The 24807-nt window shown below is 41.7% G+C and overlaps 1 protein-coding gene across 1 annotated transcript in view; it reads right to left on the bottom strand.

Annotated features, from left to right (window-relative positions):
* Window positions 1-2480: 2480 nt before the first annotated feature.
* Window positions 2481-24807, bottom strand: part of MKNK2 (MAPK interacting serine/threonine kinase 2) — a 48342-nt gene continuing 26015 nt past the window's right edge. The window contains exons 9-14 of the mRNA XM_026698975.2: window positions 23763-23818; window positions 23397-23492; window positions 12807-13001; window positions 12447-12611; window positions 11113-11156; window positions 2481-9649 (exon numbers count right to left, since the gene is read on the bottom strand). Of these exons, the coding sequence (XP_026554760.1) occupies window positions 9397-9649; window positions 11113-11156; window positions 12447-12611; window positions 12807-13001; window positions 23397-23492; window positions 23763-23818 (809 nt within the window). The 3' untranslated portion in view covers window positions 2481-9396. The remainder of the gene's footprint in view (window positions 9650-11112; window positions 11157-12446; window positions 12612-12806; window positions 13002-23396; window positions 23493-23762; window positions 23819-24807) is intronic.

The raw sequence follows: 24807 nt of genomic DNA, 5'->3' as shown, positions 1-24807 counted from the left end.
ATGTTGTGAGTTGTGATGTAGCAGAGCTGATTCCTTTTCATTCTGATTACTTCCATCAATGTTTGATATGACAGAGGATAATTTACCAACCTGGACTGCACATTGTGCTAAGCCATGTTTTGCAACCCAACCTTCAAATAATACACTAAATCTAAGCCAAGCAAACCAAGTTATGTCATAATGCTATGTGAATTAACCTTGGAAGCAATTCTTTCAGTCTCAAATTTATGACACAGCCCTTAGAATTTTGTTTAAGGAATTTAAATGAGAGTATGGATTATTTTCAGCAGGTACTTTGACGAACTACCATGACTCAGGAAAGTTCCATACTGTAGTCATTAGTTTGCTACTGTTTTGAGAGATGTGGACTCATCACAACACCTGATATGTTGCTTTTCCTGTGACTCAGCCTGTCACAAACAGCTGCTTTATAACTTCATATATTGGGAGGTAGATGAATATGTTTGTAGACCAAAGTATTCGTTAAAAGGACAAGACAGTACAGTGAAAATGAAAAAAAAAAATCTCTTGCCTTTTTACTTCTATTTGGCTAATAAGAAAAATGTTCAAACTATTTTTTTAATGATCTAATGTGCCCCCCTTAGGTTTTCTAGTGTAATGGCTAATTCCACCCTGAAAATTGAAATATTGTACTGAATTTAAGATAGGGAAGCAAAGGGATGTCAAACTGGATTTCTTCAAGGATCGGATCAGATTTGTAATTCTCCTCTGCAGGCCAGCAGGGGAGGGGAGATGGGATGGATGCCTCCTGCAGCACTCTGCCCGCCAAAACATTTTGGCAGGTCCTTTGATATTTCCAGACCAGCCCCACAGGCCGGATTTAAGCACCCCATGGGCCAGATACCGCAGTTTTGATGACACCCTTAGTATAGATTAACTGTATATTGTTGTTTAATCATTATATGCTTTGCTTATGTCTGTACCTCCACCCATACTACCTCTAACCTCCTTACTGGAGAATAAAATGTATATAGGTAAGCAATGAACATTCTTTAACACTAGGATCTTTCTGCTCTGTTCCATGAAATCTCAAGACTTCTATGATATATCAAAAATAAGTTCACTTAAGCACATCCAATTTTTTACTAGAGCTTTGCTTCACAATCAGGCGTTCCAATATTTTAACTGATAGGTTCCACTGCCTGAAAAAGTTTGAAAACTTGATAACAAACAGAAAAGGTTTAGCTCAATTTTGATTAACCTGTTTTGCCACTCAATTACAGACTGGATTTAATCAAATCAGAAGATGATTAAACAAGGGACAATAAGTGCTCAAGTTAATATTCACTGAACCTCTTAATCAAGGTCTGCAAAAACTAAACAGGGAAGAAGTGATCCAGATGTTCTGGATCAATCTGTTCCACAGAAGGGAAGTTATCGATCATGGAATCCTTGCATATGAAAACCTCAAAACGTTTTCACTGCCATAACTTATTAGATGAGGAGATTTATTTTAAAGCAAGGGACTTGGAAGATATTTAGGCCCAAAGCAAGGAGGATTTAAAAGGTGATATAACATTGAACCGCAACCAATGTGGTTCCTGGACCAGATTTAAATGATGCACAATCTTCAAGGGCAGCCCATGTAGCCTCACCATTACCTTTGGGACCAGCAAAAGCATTCCAAGATATCTCCCAGTATCATTTCTGATTAAATGGTTGTCCAAGTTTTAAGCTCCCTGGATATTTTGGTCTTGGTATGCCCATGCTGACTTTCATCTTGGCCCACACCTTAAATCACGAGTTAATAATCCTTCCCTAAATGCAGAGCAGCCTTGGTTGACAGGCATACAAAGAATCCTTGAGAAAATAGTGGTGGTTTGTTTTAACTGCTAACATCGGACCCAGTGTTCTAAATAAAGGATAAAGGACAAGCAATACTACTCCCCCTTAAAATTTTTACATAGAACTTGCAAAGGGTAAAAGTCATGACGACATGAATCACAGTAGTAATCCATGATTAAATGAACCATGATTTGCTATTTCATGTGGCAAAGCATGGTTTGCCTGGCTAAATCTGATTTAATACTATTAAATGGTTTACTGAACAAGCATTGACTCATACAATGTGCGTCCCTCGATTCATGATAGCTCTGCAGACACATCCATTTAGTTTTCTTAGCAACAAATTGAAGTAACTGCCTTCTACAATGTCTCCCCACCCCCACCCACCCCCCAATTTTGTAGGCTGCTTTGGTAGTTTCTGCTCACCGGGCCAACAGTTTCCATGCCTACACAAAGTCAACCACATTCATGTCATTGTGCAAAACCTGCCAACATTTAAATTATTAAATATGCACCAGTCGAAAGACATTCACATGTTTCAATGCATTTATTAAATTCTTACAAAACAGAATACAAAAAATTCTGGCATCAACAAGGTGTTACAAAGGAAAAAGTTCCATCAAGCTGAATCAGTTCACCTGGTACATAATAAAGTGCTTTGTTTTTTTTTAAGATTTTATTTTTTTTAAATTTGTCATTTTCAAACCAGTCCCTTGCTGAAGGACTCTTGCATCTATAGTCCCCAGTGGTGCATTAAGGTGACTTTATGTCAGAAAACAAAACCTTTGGCAGTCTTTTATGGTAATCAGAGGAAAATATTTCTCCTGAACTGATTTTTCTCATAAAAGAAAAAAAAAAGAAACCAACTTCACAGTAAAATGCTAAATAACCAGTTCTAAATAGAGTTAAATTGAGGAGAGGAGGGCATTAAGTCAAAGATGCAGCAAGACGTTCTCCTGTCCTCATATATGCAGCTAATTAAAACTCGTGGAGGTACAAAACAAGATGCTTTCCAATAAACATTTTTTACAAAGAAAAATACTGAAGGGGTGTGGGATACAGAAGTTTGAAAGTAAGAATTTTGGCAAGAACAGAATAATCTGTGCACAACTAATTGGAAAGTAACACAATGCAGACTATAAATATATGGAAAGCAATCTTGAGAGAAAATAGATGGTTGAGATGTCAAGGGAGCATGTTGGAGGCATTCCTGTGTCTGTCCAGAGACACAAGTCCATTTCTTCATGAGAACTAGTGACTTTAAACACAGTTTAAACTCTTTGGGCTTCCAAATCTAGGGAACTGTGCAGAACAGGACAGTGTTTTAAGGCTCTCCAGTGGAGAGAAGCTATATGCCCATTTCACAGAATTCCTGGGGGTTAATTCAAATGAGCTCGGGCAGTTTAAATACCTCCAAGCACTCTCATCTCTCCCATCCCTCTTATTCCAACTGAATTAAGAAGCAAGAAATCTAAGCACCACCAATTTTGGTCTCACACACACAAAAAGGAAAACAGGGAAGGAGAGGAAGGAAAATCAAGGGGGGAAAAAGGAGTCTAGGCTGCTTTTTCCAACCCCGTAGCCTCCAGATATGCAGAGACTGCAGGTTTCAGAATCCAAACCACCACAAGTCAAATTCCTCTGGGTGAGCTATGGAAATAGACAACGCAAGCCTTAAAAACTGCTCATGTGTAAAAGTTTCATCTGTGTCCAGGGTTGAAATTCGGAACAAGAAACCGAATCAAAAAGATATATATTGTCAAAGGCATAAATACTACAAATGATAATTCTGTTTTCAAACCCCATGGAAAAAGACAGAGTACTTGAGGCTCAAGTCACCTTGTTTTCTATGGTGTTAACTAAGTCCCTCTGTATTAAAGTGGGTTCTACTTTTTTCCCACCACCTCCATCTTGAAGTTATCAGAGAAAACCCAACACTGAAAACAGCCACTTCTAGCTTAGCTGCTTCTTTCCCACTGGATTTGGGAAAGAACGCACCTCAAATGCCAAATTCCTAGTCTTCCGAACCCATTTCCCAATCCAATCACCCAAGTGATGAAATTTCAGCAGGAGCTATTTCATCAAGTGCAGAAAAGCCACTCATGTTTTACAGTTATCTCCCTCCAGGATGGAATTTGGATGCACTTAAAATATTTCATTCAAAACCTGAACAGTCGATGCACCTTCATCTTACAAAAAATCAACCCCAAACCAAGATGGAATTCCACATTGCAAAGGAAACAAGTTTAAGGCAAGTTATGTTATTTTGACAGAAGCCTTAAAAAAAAAAAAACATCCCAGTGCCAACAAACCACAACCACCCATTTCAATGGGCATAGAAAACATCATCCTTTCGTAACAGATAAAGATAGGGCAGAGTTCACTTTTGGATACATACACTTGACTCCTTTCACTCAAGATTATTCAGATCAGATACACCATCCCAGAGTAAGATATGATCTTAGCAATGTTTTTATGAGATTGCTTCACTTCACCCAGCCGCCCAAGACTATTTGTTTGCTTTAAAAATCTCACCAATTAAAAAGCATGCTTTCCCAAGGGTCACAACTCTGACCCACTGCTCTTGTAAGTACTAAAAAAAATGTGCAACCCTGCAGAGAAGGGCTAGATGTATATTAAGATGACCCACACACAGGAGATACAAAAGCTATTATATGGCGATCTACATGATTTTATTTTGTAACTGTGCACAAGTCTGTCACACAATTCCAAACACCTTATAAATTATCTAGGATGGTTGTTTTATTTTTCTCTTAAACATCAGGCACGAATGAGAGTCAGAAAAAGGAATATGAGCAATCCTTCACGTGTTGACACAATAATCCTGAGAAGTATCCTTGTTTAAAAAAGATTGATGCACGGCACACGTTTCAACTAAGAATGCTGGTTTGAAAGTCAATGTCCATAGTTCCCAACCTATCAGCATACCCGGGGCATCACCCATTTTGGCCCTTTAAGAATAAAACAGAGGGAAGTAGAAGGAAAGTGTTCCTTCTCCCAAAGTAGTATCCCAAATGGTTGGGGAGGAGGACATTTTAGACTATTGTTTTTCAGATGACCCTGCCACACACACTGGCCCTATGCGCAAAGGTTTAGAGTTGTTGCAGACCAAGCTAAAATATTCAACTAAATACAGGTACCATGTCACTTCTGGGGAATGGATGCTCTTGAGGGAAAGCAAAATCAGTGTATAAATATATTCATAACTTTTGATAAATTGTTCTTAAAGCTGTCTTTCTTTTGAAGGATAGACACAGCATAAACAACAAAAAAGCAAGAACAAAGCAAATTATATCCCATCAAGCAACTTAAAACCATCTGAATGAGAGCATCCACACTGGAAGCTGCTTCTAATGCTGAAAGGATTAAATATCAGGCAATTTAGAAGCCATATGCTACAGCTTTCTTGAGCAAAAAAGGGCCTGAACCCACCGTTTGTTCAAGTAATTTCTGGCCACAAGATTAAGATGGTGACAAAATCCATACCCATGTAGAATTTTGCTCTGAATCGTACGATAAAAATGTTCTCTGATTTAAAAATAATTTCTCCAATTACGTAGCCTGCTCAGCTAACCAGTGTATTCTGCACCTCATTATTTCAGATGGTGCCCTCTTCCTACCCATTCCTTAATGAAAGCGCATCTGTTGGAAAAGACTGCAAGGTTAGAACAAGCAAACCATAATACTAAAGGGAGATCCCATCTGCTTTTTTTTACCCTCTGTCAAGAAAGCAGAGAAAAATATCAAAAAGTAGAAAAGAAAGGAGGTGATGAGTTATTTTACAAGCCTCCACACTTATTAAAAAAAAACTGCATCTGAAAAGAAAAATTACTCTCTCAGCAAAACGATTCAAACTTCTTTGCATAGTATTGTTACTTAAAGTCTTTATTCAGAGACAAGCATCGTTCTTAGATCAGATATGCCCACACGTGCACATCTGGATAGCAGCTGAAGTCACCAGCAGATGTTTTGCTACAACCACTCAAGATCTGAGTTTATACACATGGCTGTTCAACCAATTCTACCAAAGTCCTGGAGAGGATCTACCTTATCACTGGATTAAAAATAAATAAATCCCAAGGCTTAGAAAGAAGATCCAATAGGCCAAACTGACCTTTAAGCAAAACTCTCTCTTGCCATGCACAGCAAACCACGCTAAGTTTCAAAACCACTTCCCTAGCTAGATTTCAACAACAACTTTCACCTCCAATGTGAAACTAGCTGGTTTATCCTCCCCTTCGGTCCTCTGAAGGAAGTCTAACAGATTCAGTAAGCTTTCCCATCCATACTTTTACACTTAGAAAGGCAGTCCTTCAGCCATCAACCCGTCCTACACATACTTGGATAAGCAAATCCAACAGAATTCAGTAAATGTTGCTCCCAAGTCAGAATGCATAGGGCTGCTTGCCCTGTAGCTTATGCATAAAGGAAGGTAGGCAGAAATACTACGGTACTAGATTTGAGCATGGCAGAAGTATCTGCCCGCCCACAGCCTGGTCACAACTGCCACCATTATCAAGGCACCACACACACACATTCAAGAATATTTTCCAATCCACATCATGATGCAATACTGATTTATGTACAAATGTTTTCATGCCTGGATGTGTGTGTAGTCTTTTCGAGAAATTTTGAAAGCAGGACTTGGAGCGGTTTGTCTCAGAGCAATGGAGGGAGGGGGGGATTAAGTCTCCCACAGTGAACACAAACAGCCAATAGTCTAAATTTCCAGATGTGCCTGGAAAGCACCATCACGTTTCATTATATTCCAGCCTTTAAGATATAAATGTCTAACTCTGGGCAACTCTTAAGAGTTTGTGGACTTCAACTTCCAGAATTCCCTAGCCAGACATGCTATCTGGGGAATTCTGGGAGTCCATAGGGTCTTAAAAGTTGCCAAGATTTCAAGAGGCAGATGGTATGCCTCTTCCCCCCTTTCAACTCTTGGCCTAAAAAATATCCTCAGAGGCACCTCATTCAACATGACCGATCCATGGTGAATAGGATATTGACACTCAACCATGGGCTGACCAAACATTGAGGACAGTCTCAAAGCAAAGATTAGTATCAGGATTGAAGGAGACCTACAGAAATGCTCTCAGGTTGGCCCACTCCTCTAGACTAAGCATCAACAGGCAGCAACTGAGCAACATCCATCATCCAATAGCTTGGACCTGCCATTTAATTTCCCAGAATGCTCCTGAACCTTGTGGCCTCACAATGCAGGCAATTCCCAGAATGCTTAGATGCTAGACACTGGAATACAATAGAGGACTGGAGAAAATGATGAAGGTCAAACAGCAGCACCTCAAACTATTGGCAGTTGTCTGGCAATCCTCAATTTGATGCTTACATTCTGGCCAGAAAGGGCGATGAGAAGAGGTGGACACTGAAGAGGACCACAAACCAAATACTGTTTTTGTCCCTCTTCCGAGAATCTTCTACCAGAATTTCACCCCAATATGCTACTTGCTCACAGCTTCAATTTCATGCATTGAAACCTTTTTTTTTTAAATTACCCAATCTTCCAATTCCTTCTCTGTATGACACACCACATACATCCAAGTGTTTCTTTTCCTTCCTTCCAAAAAGCAAGCTTTTGGCCATTTTAGCACATCTGAATGCACCATCCTGAGTTTGATTTATAGTTCTACACCTGCTCCCCCCCAGATTCACATGCTTACAACAGGTCTAGCTTTAAACTAGATTTGTTGTTGTTTTCTCACACAAAATCCACAATTATAGGAATTGTAGTTCTTTAGATTGGGGGAAGGGGAGGCTTAGAGGTTCTCCAAATTAATTAGTCACGTTGGAAGCAACCATCCCTGAGGAATTCTATTTATATTGGTTCAGAATAAGTAGAACCAAAGCTTAAAGGCTCCAAAGACTGGGAAATGTTTTGAAATAATTCCCTCAAGCCATAGTCTGCCTTTAGGATGGGGAGATCAAACAATGCGTCACCTTGGTTTAAAACAAATAAAAAAAAAAACCAGTCAGCAAAAGTTGTAAAGGATTGCCAAAAATTATTCTGCCACGATAAGAATTTAATCTATGAGGGCATCCTACATTTGCAATCTCTGAAGCAATTGTACATATCTCTATGAGTATTTTTGTAAAGAGTTTTACAGCCCTGCAGAGGATGGTTTAATTAACATTGACTACCTTCTTTTCAGATTAAGCCTCACTTTTTTTCCCCGCTAATAGCTTATACTTCAATGTTTCCCAACCTTGGCAGTTTTAAGACATGTGGACTTAAACTCCCAGAATTCCCCAACCAGCCATGTTGACAGGGGAATTCTGGGAGTTGGAAGTCCATACCTCTTCAAGTGGCCAAGGTTGAGAAACACTGGCTTACTCTATGGAAGGTAGTAAAATCTTTCCTTTCTACTAGAACTTTTTTCACCTTTATTTCTCTGCATCAAACAGGAGGGGAAAAACCATAAGGGATTAGATTCCACTATGGTAGGTCCTAAAACATGCATCCCTTCTGCTCTTAAAAAAATATTGGACCCCTCCCATGTCAACAGGACATATCTGGATTGAAACAAAATAGAGTTCTTGTGTTAACATCCACAGCTTGGCCCCTTGAGAAGAAAAAAAAAAAGAACAAACAAAATACAAAATAAGTGCTGTGAACGGTGCCAGGGGGTAGGGAGAAGGAATTTCTCCCTATATGTATGGGTTTCCTCTTCCCAACTCCCCCTTCTGTTTATATCCCAGATACAACTACTTTCAGCTTACAGAATCTACACAGTTTTAGGGAAGACACTGCAATTTTCCCTAAATTTTCCCCATAAATGAACATTCATACAATTCATGGACTGTAATTGTTTCCCCTCCTCCCCCTTAAGTCACTCCAGTGCTTTTGGGAAAAAGAAAAAAAAAAGACAAGATAAATCCTCATCCCACCCACCCTCAAACCATATACAGAATCCAAGTAGTTATGTTTGTTTGTTTGTTTGTTTTAAAAAGAAACCAATAGCAAGAACAAAATTAAAATAAATGTAAAAAAAAAAGAAAAAGCAAACACTCTCCAAACATAAAAAATGCTACGTTTAAAAGTTCAGGCCTGGGGTGGGACAGACCAGGGAAAGGTTTTCTCCCTCCCCTCTTTTCACAGTACAAGAAGCTGAGAGAAGGAAAAACAAAAAAAGGAAGAGAAACCCTGCACCCCCCCCAGATAAGGTATCCTTCAGTGGGGAGGAAGGGACTTTTTTTTTTTAAACTTTTTAAGCAAAAATTACGTGTATATCAAAATGCACTGGGAAGACGGGGAAACAAGGGAAGAACAGAATTTAAATAGCTTAAAAGAGAGGGGGAGAGAGAGAGAGAGAGAGAGAGAGAGAGAGAGAGAGAGAGAGAGAGAGAGAGAACCAAAAAGGAACAAGAAACAAAACAGCCCCTGTAGAACAAGATCAAAGACAGAAAAGAATCCTTGGAAACCAGCCAACTTGATCTTGATCTTTTGTTAAGCTACTCAAGCAGACCTTTTTTTTGTCCGAAATGACACAAAGGGGTGAGGGAGGTGAGGGGGAGAATGGAAGAATGGACGTATAGAACGAAAGGCAGTCACATGTGATCCCCAACCAAGACCAAGGGGGCCACCAGGTGCTGGGCGGGGTTCGCTTTAGCCATGCTTGTCTTCTGTCTTCGTTTGGCCAGCTTGGATTCGGAAGGAGGAGAGAGGTGCATAGAGCATGAGGTAGCTTTGATGATGATGGGGTGAGTCTCCTCCGCAGCTTCCTCCTCGTGCTGCATTAACTGACGGTTGACAGCAATGGCTTCGGCGGCAAACGAGGTCAACTCTTTGGCACTGCTGTTCCTACCAAGGGCAACGACAAGAAAGCCAATTATGACCATCCGGACCTCGTTCCCGCAACTCAGTGGATTAAAAAAGGGTGGGTGCAGAGGAAGAATTTTGGACCTGGCATTGACAGTTAATCCTCGATTTAACCACAGTTTATTTAGTGACCATTTGAAGTTACCACGGCACTGGGGAAAAAAAAATGACTTATGACCGTTTTCCAAACTTACAACTGTTGCAAGCATCTTCCTGGTCACATGATCAAAATTCAGAAAATGGGCAACTGACCCATATTTATGATGGTTGCGGTGTCCTGGGGTCATGGGATCCCCTTTTGCGACCTTCTGACAAGCAAAGTCAGTGGGGAATCTGGATTCGCTTAACTGACTAGCAATAGCACTTAGACTTATATACCGCGTTACAGCCCTCTCTAAGCAGTTTACAGAGTCAGCCTCTTGCCCCAAACAATCTGGATCCTCATTTTACCCACTTCGGAAGGATGGAAGGCTGAGCCTGGTGAGAATCAAACTGCCAAATTGCAGGGAGTCAGCAGGCAGCAGAAGTAGCCTGCAGTACTGCACTCTAACCACTTGCACCACCTCTTAATAACTGCAGTGATTCACTTAACAACTGTGGCTGGAAGGGTTGTGAAATGGGGCAAAATTCACTTAATTACTGTCTCACTTAGCAACAGAAATGTTGGATTCAACTGTGGTCATAAAGTCAAGGACTGCCTGTAACTTTGTTTTGCAGATTTACTCCTGAGAGCTCTGTGGGAGGGACTCCACTGGAATCGGAATTTGGGCTAAATTATTTGTTGCTTAACTGGGTACAAGTTTCAGATGGTCAACTCTGCTCTTGCCCTGCCTGAGGTCTAGCACATCATGTTGACTTCCAGAAGGCCACAAACACCTGACTTTTCTCTTAGGTATTAAGGCTGGGTTGTTAGCAAAGCAAAACATATGTGTGTTTGCAATTGTGACCCATTTTGCTCAACTCTTCTATTTATTTCATTTGCTGTTAAATGTATTCTGAATTTTGTTTTAGTGTGGTTTTGTATTGTTAGCCATCCAGTTATTTGCTTAAAGGGGGAAGTCATAAGAATTCTCTAAACATGTGAATTCACTGAAGGAAGTCTGTGACAACAGCAGAACTGCCTACATTTTCTGGCGTGCCTTTCCATTTTTCATTGGTATGCCCTACCACCTATTATTAATCTGAAAGTTCTACACACCTTAAAATTACCATGGAAATAGTGGTAATTATACACATGTTATACTGGTTTATGACCGAAAGGCTGATAATGCAGTCAAGATTAGAAAGCTGTTGCTTTCCATGTATGCAGTTTCTGAATAAAAACAAATTCCCAAGCGACAAGAAACCTCATATGTGGCTATAATTCTCTACAGAAACCAAGGAAGATTTGAGGTATACCCCAACATTCTTATTTATTAAAAGTATTTCTGAAATGCTTCACTCACCTTTGTAGGATGATTGGAGTGGGGAGCGTGTTATCAGGAGCACACTAGAAGCAAAACAAAAACAAAAAAACAAAAGTTGTCACCATAATAACCATCTAAGACTGCTTACAACTCCTTGCAGACCTGGTGCCCTTTTAAGTTACACCTTCTCTGCATTTTTCCATGACAAAATTAAAGTTCCATTTAAATGAGCACAATGGAGATACGTCAACCCCTATTCAAACGTATGTAGCTAATTATTTCCAAATAAATACTGGGGGGGGGGCTGCCTTGTTCACTACTGCAGGTACACTCTGGACACAGACAGAAATTCACTTTACAAAAAAGGAGCCCATATCTGGGAGGAATTGTTTCTCCACCATGACAGCTTCTAAAATATGTGGATTTCAACCAGTGGTGCTTTTCTACCGGTTCAGCCCGGTTCTGACGAACATCAGCTGAGATCTAATCGGTTCTCTCTGAGGAGCTGCTGTTGGGCTCCCTAGCCGGGCTCCCATACTGACCTGCGGCACAGTAGATTGCTGCACCTCAGCTGCTGAAGCGACAGGCAGAGTACAGGATTGCAGGAGGTGAGTAGGAAAGCCTCTGCGCCTGCGCAAAGTGCACCCACCAAGCCACGCCTACCGAACTGGTGGTAACCTACTTTGAAACCCACTGATTTCAACTTATGGCTATCTGGGGAATTCTGGGAATTGAAGTCCACATACCTCAAAGTTGCCAGGGTTGAAAAACACTATTGAAAGTTTAAGTTTTACTTCAATCAAGCCTGATGACTAGAGATTTCATGGATATATATATCCACACCGGGTTTTTGGCTACAATAAGTGCCACGCCTTCTTCCTATTTTTTTAAACTTTGGAGCCTTAACTTACACTGACACTGAATATTCTTGCTCGTGAGCATGCAGCAGGGAGGTTAGCACCCCGAAAGCTCTCCCCTTCCCTTTTAATTAAATTCTGAATTTTAATTATTCTTGCCTCCATTTTAAATTTTTATATTTAGTTTTTAAAGCAGATAGACAGACTGAGATAGACAAGATATAGATGATAGAAATATAGAGATAAAGAAAAATAGAGATATAGAAATTAAGAGAAATAGATAAATGAAAGATACAGAGTTATATAAACAGATATAAAAATAGATAGGAGAGGGAGGGAGGGAGGGAGGGAGAAGATGGAGATAGGTAGAGAGAGAGATGGAGGGAGGGAGAGAAAGAGAGAGGTGATAGAGATAGTCTGCCATACGAATAATCCTTCGCCCCAGGTAAGCAGAAAGGCAAAAAAAAAAAATGATCACATGTCCATCTTTTGTCCATTTCACTCAAGGATGCTCACCCCTTGTACCCAAGGATGCTTGAGGACTTCGCCCGCGCTCAGACGCTTTTTGGCATCTCTTACAAGAAGCTTTGAAATGAGGTCTTTAGCTTCAAAAGAGATGTGAGCCCAGTCCTTATCCGGGAATTCGTACTTCCCCTCCTGGATGCTTTCAAACAGCATATTCTGTGAGGAAAGAAAGCTATGTTACGAAAAGAAGCCAGCACATCTAAAAAAAAAAAAAAACAAGTTTAAAAAACCACGTACAAGGACCCAATGATGACATTTCTAAAAAAAAAAAAGCGGGGGGAAGAAGCCAATGGAAGTTTTTGGGACTTTTGCACGGCTGGCAAACAGGAAGTGCCACCTGGGTATGATCACCTGGCAAGCGGGACAGGCTTCACCACGGTCCCAGCCGCAGTCGGTCCCACAGTGACCCACAAAAGGGGGGTAACCGCTCAACATGATGTACAGAATGACTCCCAAGCTCCATAAATCGCAGCGCTTGTCATAGATGGACGCTTCTTCACTGAAGGCCTCCACCACTTCTGGAGCCATATATTCTGCTGAACCGCACTGGGGAAAGAGAACAAAATTCGTTAACAGCCACCCGTTTATAGAGGCGGACTCAGATGCGGTTATTTGTGCGTGTACTTTAGACGCACAGGTTTTGTCTCCAGTTAAAACTACAGTATGGCTGGCTGAGGAATTCTGCAAGTTGAAGTCCACAAGTCATAAAGTTCCACTTTTGGACAACCCTCCGGTGAGGGAAGTCGGTAAGAACCCTCCCTCACTTATTTCCAAAGACTATAGCTACAGTTTCAGTCAAGATAGCCATTTCTCCTTTCCAGTAACACAGCCACCCCTACCTATACGTCTCAAAATCTCAGGAAAAATCTGAGCCCTCAACATGGAAGCCCGAAAAGATCAGAGTACCAAGTTCAAATTTCCTGCAAGCAAATGCATTCTTCTCCCCAAGATCTGCTAAAGCACTGAAAAGTTACTAGCTGGATTCATATGGTATGTTTATCCTACGACCCAGCTTAACCAATTAAAATGGCTATTTTTAGCCAAAATCCTGTGCTACACACAGAGCCTGGTTCACTTACTATGCAATGTGCACTGCTGAGATCTATAATGAAGTAAACTGCGAACTATCCAACCTCATTTTAATGTAAGCAAGTGTTTTATGATGAAAACCATCCAAGCCATTTTCAATGCAGAGAATTGAATACAAATTCAAATACAGGTCTTTCACATATATCTTTTTTTTTTTAATCGGCAAGCCCAGCTGCAAATTCTCAAATGATCACCAAGATTCTTCCTTGTCCCAAGCCAGCATTTCCAAAAATATTATTAGTAATCTATAAATTTACCTTATTCTAAGCCAGGGGCCCCCAAATTTGGCAACTTTAAGACTTGTGGACTTCAACTCCCAGAATTTTGGGAGTTCAAGTCCACAAGTCTTAAAGTTGCCAAGTTTGGGGACCTCTGTTCTAAGTTATCAATATTAGCATACTGTACAGAGAACAAGTCACAGATCCTTTTAGCTTTCATACTAGAGACACACACAGATAATACTTATTTTGTACAGGTAGTCCTGTATTGACAACAGTTCATTTAGTGACCATTCAAAGTTACAACATTGGTAAAAGTGACTGTATGACTGTTTTTCAAGCTTTCATACTGTTGCAGTATCCCTAGAGTGATGTGATCAAAATTTGATGCTTGGCAACTGACTCATATTTATGACAATTGCAATGTCCTGAGAGTCACGTGATCACTTTCAGAGATCGTCTGACAACCGAAGTCAATGGGGAAACCAGATTCACTTAACAACCATGTTACTAACTTAATAATTGCAGTGATTCATTTAACAACTGTGGCAAGAAAGATAGTAAAATGGGGGCAACATTCACTTAACTAATGTTTCACTTAGCAACAGAAATACTGGTCTCCATTGTGGTTATTAAGTCAAGGACTACCTGTAATGGGTTTCGTGGTGCTCTCTAAGCAATTTTGTTCCATCAACTCCAAAAACAAAGGCAGGCGCATTGCAACATTGGTAATGTTCCAAATATGATTGGATGCCATTTTCCCAGACCCAACTCATAATTGGTGGTTATGCAAAAATTCGGCCCCTTGCCTCATCTTAGATCCTAGAACAAGCAAGAATTCTCATGGAAACTAAATTCTGTTCATTATCAGTTACTCTGGCTTTCTAATCAACTTAACAATGTTTTGGCCAAGTTTGTTAAAGGATTGGAATGGGCCTTTGGGAGAGCACATAAAGAAAAAATTAAAAAATATGAGTTTTTCAGCTGCTCCCTATACCAATGCTAGATGCATCACTCCAATTGCTGTGAGTCTTTGTTTATTCTTCAGAGTGGTGTGACTGGGACAGCTCAGGGCTGCGCTAAACCTTGATCTAGGCCGCAGAAGGAAGATCCAAGAACACATGTGATCCCCAAAGGCATTGCATCACCTCCCAAAGGACTCCAAAAGTTGCCAACAAATTCTAGCTTGGAAGACGGCACATGGGGAAAATGGTTAAATATATAATTGGAGAGTAATCATCTCTGCTTCTAATTTGAGGCATGAAAGAAATGCAGTCAAAGCTAGTTTTGAAGCCTCGTTCTACCAATCCTCTTGGGAGAATGTGGCTTTGACCTCACAGTTCAATGTCTAATTTCACCCCACAAATTTGCACTCCCTGTGGCCAAGATGATGGTGAAGAATAAATACAAGTCGTCCTCAACTTACGACCAGAACCGAGCCCAAAATATCTGTTGCTAAGTGAGTCATTTGTTAAGTGAGTTCTGCCACATTTTACAACCTTTCTTGCCACAGATGTTAAGTGAATCACCGTAGTTAAGTTAGTAACGTGGTTGTTAAGTGAATCTGGCTTCCCCCTTGATTCTGCTTGTCCGAAGGTCGCAAAAGGGGATCACATGACCCTGGGACACAGAAACCGTCATAAATATGAGTCAGTTGTCAAGTGTCTGAATTTTGACCATGAGCATGGGGATGCTGCAATGGTCATAAGTGTGAAAATTGGGCATAAATCACTTTTTTCAGTGCCCTTGTGACTGTGAACGGTCACTGAATGAACTACTCTAAGTCAAGGACCACCTGTAGTCTTAAAAGAGTTACAAACCAAAGGACTTGTCATAGAGCAGGATGTCAAACTCAATTTCACTGAGGGCCACATCAGGGTTGTATTTGACCTCGGAGGGCTGGGGGACGGGGCGTGGCTGGGGGGGCGTGGCTCACTCAGCATCACTCCTGTCGGGGACACCTGTGGTAGCCAAGTACTAAGCCAGGACTTCCCTGAAACCCTCCCTCACTCTCATTATAATTTCCTTCCTTCCTTTCTCTTTCCTTCTCTCTTCATTCTTTCTTCTTTCCCCTCTTTCCTTATTTTTCCTTCCTTCCTCTTTTCTCAACCTTCCTTCTTTTTCTTTGTCTTTCCTCTTTCCCTTTCTCCTTTCCTGCCCCTTTTTGCATGCTCAAATGCAAAAGGGGAAACATTTTTCCGTTTGTTTTGTTTTTAGTTTGTTTTGCTAGCCCTCTGCCAATGAAAATGGAGCTTCTGGGCTCCATTTTGGCTGGCAGAGGCACCGTGGGAGAGACCTTTGCAGGCCAGATCAAAGCACCCTGTGGGCTGGATCCGGCCCAAATTTGACACCCCTGCCATAAAGAGTTCCATGTATCACACATGTTAACTTTCCATTAAAAAGAGGGGAGAAAGGTTGGGATAGAGAATCAGCACAAATAGTCCTTCACATAAAACTATTTTAGAGTATCTGTGGAGATTCTCAGTCATCCAGGTCATAGTTGTCTCAGAGGTGTTTTTTCAAAAGGCAACTGGACTGTTTTTCCTTGTGGAAGAAGCAAAAGATTTTTTTTTTTCTGCAACAGTCCCTGAAAAACTGTTTCTAAAGTCCCGAAGGACTGTTTTTTTCCTCAAGGAGAAAAAAAACAGTCCAGTTGCCTTTTGAAAAAGCACCTCTGAGACATTTGTTTAGAGAATGAAATTAATGATAACATTAAAAAAATGTTAACTTACAACTGCTCAGTGCACTTATGATCCTTGTAGCATCCCCTCAGTCAAGTGATCAAAATTCAGATGCTTAGCAACCAGCATGTATTTATGATGCTTGTAGCACATCCCAGGGTTGTGCGATTATCATTTGCAACCTTCCCAATAAACTTATGTCAAGCAAAGTCAGTGAGGGATGTTGGATTCAGGTAAAAACTATGATTCATTTAACAACCACAGGGTTGTGCTTAACAACCCTGGGAAAATATTTCTACCAGATTGAGATTCTCAGTCATCCAGGTCATAGTTGTCTCAATGTTGCTTTTTCAAAAAAAAGGCAACTAGAATTTCTTCGTGTGTTTTTTTTCCCTTGAAAATGTTTCACTTTTTATCCAAGAAACTGAAAAATTAATCCAAGAACTGAAGAAGCTTCTTGCATGAGAAGTTAAACATCTTCAAGAAAAAAAAAACAATAAAGGCCAGTTGCCTCTTGAAAAAACGTACCTTTGGGGTATTTCTACCAGCAACAAAAATGCGAAACTGAGTGAATAGGGGATTTCCAGCCATTTTATTTCATTCTTATCTATCTCGTGTCCCTACCTGGCAATTAGCACAGGATTTTAAAAAACCCGCTAATGGCCTTTCTTGAACCCAATTTCTCAGCAGTGATCTCTGGATCACTGAAATCAGAGGTGACCTGAATCACTTTCAAAACATTAAAAGGGTTTGGGAAAGCCAATGGGAATCCCTTTAGTCAACCTTTTTAGCAACAGAATATTGGCTCAGCTAAGACTTCAGGTCACAGCCACCAAATAAATATTGCCTGGGAGAGGGGAAGAAAGCACAAAAGAACTGAAGAAACTTCTTAGATGAGAAGTGAAACGTTTTCAAGAAAAAACAAAGAAAGTCCAGATATGCGTGCCACTTCACAGGTGCCATAGGTTCACCATCACGGATATAAGGTATAAACTCTCCCTAAAGTTGGATCACTTGAGAGACCTCACAATGGAGATCTTTCATCTTTCACCGTCAACATACAGAGAGGTTCAGGGCAGACATATCCAATTTTGGCAACTTTAAGACTTCTGGACTTCAACTCACAGAATTCCCTAGCCAGCAACTGTTTCTGGGAGTTGAAGTCTGCGAGTCTTAAAATGGCCGCGGCTAGACTGCTCTGCTTTAGGCACTTCCCCGTCCATAAGGAGATTAGAAATCTATTGATTTAGATCTACCCCCTACTAAGATAGGAGAGCAAGGTAGGGCACATAATGGAGAGCAGGATACCGAGGCGTGGTTTCCTGTTCGTTTTTGTCCACGGGGAGAAGTGAAATTCCAAGAATTTGGAACTGATAAGCATTTGGGCAAGGAATTCCCGGCATATGCCTGTGGCAGAACCTTAACCTGAGAAACACAGGGGGACAGACGGCCAATTCTAGAACAAGGAAAGAAAACGCACTCTTCACGTGCCCAAAGGGATCCTTTCACACATTCCACAGCAAAGAGTCCTAACAAGTGGAGCAACAAACATTGCCCTCTCTGTTTCCTTCCCATTATGCAAGTCATAATCCGCCTCCCCTCTGTGAGATTACCAAAAAAAAAAAAAAAATAGCAGCTGCCCACAGAGCTGGAATTCATTCTATCAGACACACACACACACACCCATACAAGTCACCAAGTTCACACATGGCCACCTCCCTCTGTCCTGAATGCAGCTGGATTGAGCCAGCAGGTGGAAGGAGTCACACGTCTCTTGCTTGCACCAAGGTTGCATCAGCTGCCAAATGCTGTCCCCTCCCTTTTCAAAAGCAGAGAGAGAGAAAGAGAGAGAGAGAGAGAAAAAAAAACACATGATTATATCTAACCAGGGCAGGGCAGGGCAGGCGGCTAGAACTTGCTGGGCCAGCACACAGCCCTGTGGGAGCCAGGCCAGCAACTCTGGGGCTGCTGAGCTGTGGCCTGGTATTGTGTTCGAGTTCCCAGCTAAGCAGTGCCTGCAGGGCAACAAGAGAGAACACTACGCATCCTTTAACCCAGCAGGCCTCTTCAGAGGACGGGTCTCCGGCCTTGGCAACTTTAAGCCTGGAGGACTTCAACTCCCAGAATTCCAAAGTTGGCTGGGGAATTGTGGGAGTTGAAGTCCGCCAGGCTTAAAGTTGCCAAGGTCGGAGAGCCCTGCTTCAGAGGTTTAGCAAAACTCGAGACAAAAACAAAACCTAACATAAGCCTAAAACAGATTTAAAAATAGTTTTTGTCCTAGTTCTGGCCAGAAAACAACCCAGACTGCCTGGGTTCCCACTCATTCTTCAAGATCTCTGCTACTATGGGAGGAAAAATAAAATCTGAGGAATACAAAATAGATGAGAAAGAAGACTCAAAACTCCTCTTTTTTATTGCTTTGCACTGAATGAGAAGGGCAAAGAGTTCACAAATCTCTCTATGGGTCTTCCTGGGATTATTATAACTAGGGGCGGCAGGGGGGGGGGATGGAGAAAGAGAAAGAAACTGCAGAAAGTTCAAATTAAACACCTCTCTCCTCGCATTTGCAGCAGCGAAGTCCATCCATCTGTGAATATGCTTATGTAGAGAGGGGAATATTATTCCCAGAAAGAATCAAACGCCCCAAACACCTAGAGTTAAAATTAAAGACCATTAAAAATTAAGAGAGTGGCTTTTGTTTGTCTAGATACCTCTGGGTCATAAGGGAGGAAGAGAACACAAAAGGAAGAAAGCCACTTCCTTTGAGTGGTATAGAAAGGCAAGACCGTGTCCAACCAGATGCATGAATACAAACACACCCAACTCACACAAGTATAACCTCAACCGTGGTCAAACCTGCCCATCAAGACAGATGGGTCAGCCTGGCTACACAATAAAGATGCCAAATTACAGCCACATCTCCAACTTTTACCTTGCTCCTCCCATCACCCCATAGGCAAGCCTCTGCTGACCCACTTTAAGCAAGCTTCTTTGACTCCCACATCTGTGGAGAGGGAGGAGGGAGGGATGAGAGAGATGGAGGGCAGAATCTCATTAAATCTCTGCCGGTCCATCAGTCTGGCCTTGGCTAAGGGTGAACATCCTCAGTACACAAACGGGGAGAATTATCAACCTTAGCACAGAAAGGAGTCCCGGATAGACCAGGCAGCCGTGTTCAGAAAGGCTGGTGTGTGTGTGTGTGTGTGTGTGTGTGTTTAAAAGCATTTCTATGCAAACTTCCAGAAACAAAGCCAGTCAAGTGAAACTAGGACACAAGACCGCAGCTCGATCCACCACGGAGGCAGGATATTTTACAGTTTGCGATCCGAGGAAGACTTAGGGCACGGTTTGTTCTCTCTGTCACAAACACCATCTTGCATTTTTTGACCTCCCCTGCAGGAAAACTCTGCTGCAGGTGGGATTCCCACACACCCATTTCATATGAGGATGCTGAAAAAAGGTTACTAAGAAAGGAGATGCTATTGGGGGGGTAGGGGAAAAAAAACTGGGTTAAAACACCAGAATAGGGAATGTATGGATTTAACTCCCTGTCTGGTTTTTATGCTATGAATGCAGTTTAGGAGTTTGTGGTTCAATGGAGAGGCAGTCCTTGACTTACGACTGGCTGCTTAGCAACTATTCAAAGTTACGACGGTCCTCCACCCCCCATCCCTGCAGTCGTATGGCTGTATGTCAAGCGCTCAGCACCTGGTCTATAATTACTTCTGATTTTCAGCAACAATGGGCCACAGCAAACCATGAGTTTGCTTTAAGACAGAGGTCTCCAAAGTTGGCAACTTTAAGACTTGTGGACTTCCAACTCCCAGAATTCTGGGAGTTGAAGTCCACAAGTCTTAAAGTTGCCAACTTTGGGGGCCCTGCTTTAAGACAACCCAAAAGGTCCTAAAATGAACGACTCGCTTTATGACAGTTGTGAATTACAACCATAATGAGCAGACTCCATTACCATTTTAAATCAAGGATTATCTGTATTGGGGAATCCAGCTGTTTGTGACTGTGGTATGAAACTGACCATCATTTTACATCCTTACAGATAATGGGTGCAATCCATTTTATGCCTGGCTTGGTAATCTCAGTTTAAGGAAAGGCAAGTCTGCTTTGAGTAGAGCCTGATTTGGCTTCACAGTCATGACAACGTGCTTTCTTTGGCATGATAAGTGTTTTTTTTTTAAATTCCCTTCATAGTACAGGTAGTCCCTGAATTACAACGGTTTGTTTAGTGAACTATTCAAAGTTGCAATGGCACTGAAAGAAGTGACTTAAGAACGTTTTTCACACCACCACTGAAGCCTCTCCATGGTCAGTAATCAAAATTCAGATGCTTGGCAACTGCCTCATATTTATGACAGTTGCAGTGTCCCAGGGTCATTTTTGTGACCTTCTGACAAGTCAGAAACAGAGCCACTCAAGCAAAGGTAAGCCAAATTCATTTAACTGTGTTCCTAATTTAAAAGCTGCAGTGATTCAACTAAGAACTACCACAAGAAGGATCAAAATGGGGTAAAATTCAAAGGACCTTGATGGTCTTTTAGTCCAACCCTCCTGCCCAAGGGAGGAATCCTCATACCATTCTGGACAAATGGCTCTCCAGTCTTTTCCTGTAACCTCTCGTGATGGAGCACACTATCTCCCCCAAAAAACAAAACAATTTTTCTAACTTTAATTATAACACAATCATATAAAGGGACGTGGTGGCTCAGTGGCTAAGACGGTGAGCTTGTCGATCAGAAAGGTCAGCGGTTCGGCGGTTCGAATCCCTAGTGCCGCGTAACGGAGTGAGCTCCCGTTATTCATCCCAGCTTCTACCAACCTAGCAGTTCGAAAGCATGTAAAAATGCAAGTAGAAAAATAGGGACCACTTTGGTGGGAAGATAATAGCGTTCCGTGCGCCTTTGGCGTTTAGTCATGCCGGCCACATGACCAGGGAGATGTCTTCAGACAGCGCTGGCTCTTCGGCTTTGTAACGGAGAAGAGCACCGCCCCCATGAGCCAGAAACGACTAGCATGCATGTGCAAGAGGAACCTTTACCTTTTTAATCCTGTAAAACATTCTCTAATTTTAAATATTGATTTATCCAGCTACTCACTCACAGGCTGGAACAATGAACATAAAATTAAATGCCAGCAGCAAAAAAACCTCAAACAAAATAATACATGAAGAACTTCTGCTTGAAAATGAGCTAAATTCTGAATCCATATGGCAATAGGCTACCAAAAAAATAAATAAATCACATTCCGAAATCACATCCCCTCCAAATACTAACCAAGCTGGATCCTACTTAGCTTTCGAACCCTGAAAAGATTACCAAAGTATTGCAACCTGTATACTTTGGGAAGCAATCTATGGAAGGACACCTTAGAATCAGTTACTATCCTTCCGCAGAGCCTCCCCTCAGTACTGCACATCTCGAAGGAAACAGGGAGGTTGGGACAAAGTTTGCAGGTTAAGAAAAAGTATCAGAGATTAAACGACAAGATCAGACAGAGGGTTAATAAGGTAATCTTCATTAGGATTAATAATGCCAACTCTAATTGACAACACAAACTTAGCTGAAATGCACAACGTTTGCACGCATTCTCTGGCTCAAAACAAGCAGAAAATAATATGAAAAATATTTGGAAATAGCATCACTAAAATTCTATAGACTGGCTGAAGAGTTTTCTAAGCGCAGGGTCATCAAAATGTCTTACTACAGGGCAAGAAAGTCACGATGTGCTGCTCTTATTGCTTCAATCTTTTCTCTACTTAGTCATGCAACAGTTCCTTGAGTGTGGCTGGGTATAAATTTTGGCTACCTATGTCATGGGAGAGGAAAGATGCAAAGTATCTCCCTATAGCGTCTCCGCATTGAAAGCAGATTATCAGCAATAAAACGGTTTCTTATGAAGCTTAAAGATTAAAAAAGAAAATCTAGCAGGTTTTACTAGGTAGAATTTTCCATGAAAAGTCTAGCTGCAACTTGACGGCTACATGTAAAATAGTCTCCAATGTTCCTCTACAAATTAAAGAGATTCTACGCAACAATTTCAAAAGGATAGTGCAAAAGAATGGGTTTCTATGCAAAAAGGGAGACATTATCTCAGGGTAGATAATACAGGTAGTCCTCGATTTATGACCACAATTGAGCCCAAAATTTATGTTGTTAAGTGAGACATTTAAGTGAATTTTGCCCTGTTTTACAACACAGTTCATACTAAATCCCAGAGATTCTTTCTACCCATGTAACCATCAATTATCACATCAAGCCTATAAAAGGATGGTGGAATTTACAAAGATCTGTAAATCTAGCATCCGTGAGTGCTCAGATGCCTTCAGAATTCCCAAGACAGATGCTTTGTCCTCCTGCCTTACTGGGATGAGGTAGCAATAGCAATAAGCATCCAGACATATACTGCTTCATAGTGCTTTTACAGCCCTCTCTAAACAGTTTACAGAGTCAGCAAATTGCCCCCAATATTCTGGGTCCTCATTTTACCCACCTTGGAAGGATGGAAGGCCAAGTCAACCATGAACCTAGTGAGATTTGAACTGCCAATGCACTCAGCTGGCAGTCAGCAGAATAGCCTGCAGTACTGCATTCTAACCACTGCGCCACCGCAGGTATTACTTAGAGATGCTGCTAAATAAAATCGAAATACTGAACATGCCTTATACCTATTGATTGAGTAACTGATTTTGAGGAATCACCTGAATCTCAATTCAAAACCTATTATGCCTTTAGTAGCAAATCCCATAAAAACAATATACACCGTGTAAAAGCAACTTCCCCAAAATGAGGCCTCCAGACTAGGGAAAGGTTTGAGTTTTTAAAGCATCCACTTGGATCTATTTTATTGGGTGATCAATGTCCGTCCTTCCTTCCCTCCCTCCCTTCCTCCCGGACCCCTATGATTCTATGAAATACATTTATTCTTGGGGAGGGACCACTTACCGGAGTGAGAAGCTCTGGGGTGGAGATGGGAGAACAATCACCGTTCAGCTTGATCCCACTTCCTAAATCGAAATCACAGATTTTCACTGGGGACACCTGGTGTTGGGGGCAAAGGGGGAGAATGAGTGGGGGAAGGTCATTTCTTTGGACGAAAACTCCATGCTGATTAGAATTTGACATTCTGTCATAAATTCAATCCCTGCTTTGTTATGCACAATCTAAACAGTTCGTGTTTGTGCTTTATTAGCCCACTTATCAAAAGCATCTTGCATCAGCAAGTTCCTTCAACCTCCCTATCTTGCAGCACACGTGACCCCCCCTCAGAGAGTGGGAACTAACCAAGGAGCAATTAAAACTACTGCTCACCTGATTTGAACTCTCACAGAGAATATTTTCTGGTTTTAAATCTCTATGTGCTATTCCTGTAATAAAAAAAAGAAAGAAGCTTAACATTAGCAGTTAATACTTTCTGCTTTTGACTGGAAGAACATGACCGAGCAGCTGCCGGAGTGAAAAAGACAATGGAAAAGTTGAGCCAAATTGTGTAATCTGATCATGCTAAAGGAAGCCGTAAGTCCACCTAACCAAGCATCAAACCATGGTCAGCCCAAACACCCTTAACACCTAGTGTTTAGAGAAGCCAGAAGGGTCCTGTCCCTTGTTTTATTCCAGATCCCTTTCAGAAAGCTACTTGGGAAGCAAAGAGTACATGTAATTAAAAGGTCTCCCAATTGTCTCTTCCTCATGTGGAACTGAATACTCCCAACAGTTCTCTCCAGTGCATAAACGGTTCATTTATTAGTTTAGGTCAGTAGTCCTCAACCTTTGTGGCTTGGCAGCCCGCCTTTTTGGGAGGGGGGAGGAGGTAGAGGGGAACTAGGCCACACGAGTGGTGGGCCAGCAAACGCAGCTCTACCTATGCAAGTGAGAGGTTTTTGGCGGCAGGGTTTCACACTCCTTCAGGCTCCTCCGTGCCAAAAGCTTTTCCAAAGGGACTGAAGGCCTGAAGCAGCACAAGATCCCTCCCCACAAAGCCTTTCGTCCATTTTCAAAAGCCGGTGCAGAGAAGAGAAGCCGTTGGGGGCATGGTCTCGTGTTCCTTCAGGCTCACTGAGGCTGCCCGATGCTCCAAAAGCGGATCGGATGTCCTGTGCAGGCAGCCTCCGAGAAGCTGAGGAAGGCGCACTCATCCCAGTCAGCCTCTGTTCTCACCGCTTGGTTTTTGGAACATGGGGAGCAGGTGGTTTGGGGGCCCAGCTTGTGGGCGGGGGGAGCCTTTGGGTACCACTCATGCGAGTGGAGATGTGTCAGCCTATCGCTTGCGTGGCCCAGTTCCAAATAGGCTGCGGCCTATAGTGGGTTGGGAACTGTATTGGGCCGCAGCTCAGGGATTGGAGACTCCTGGTTTAGG

Source organism: Pseudonaja textilis, chromosome 1 (assembly GCF_049901715.1).
Source record: "Pseudonaja textilis isolate UNSWEBS1 chromosome 1, rPseTex1.2, whole genome shotgun sequence".
Classification (NCBI taxonomy): Eukaryota; Metazoa; Chordata; class Lepidosauria; order Squamata; family Elapidae; genus Pseudonaja; species Pseudonaja textilis.
This window is presented reverse-complemented; position numbering and strand designations above follow the sequence as displayed.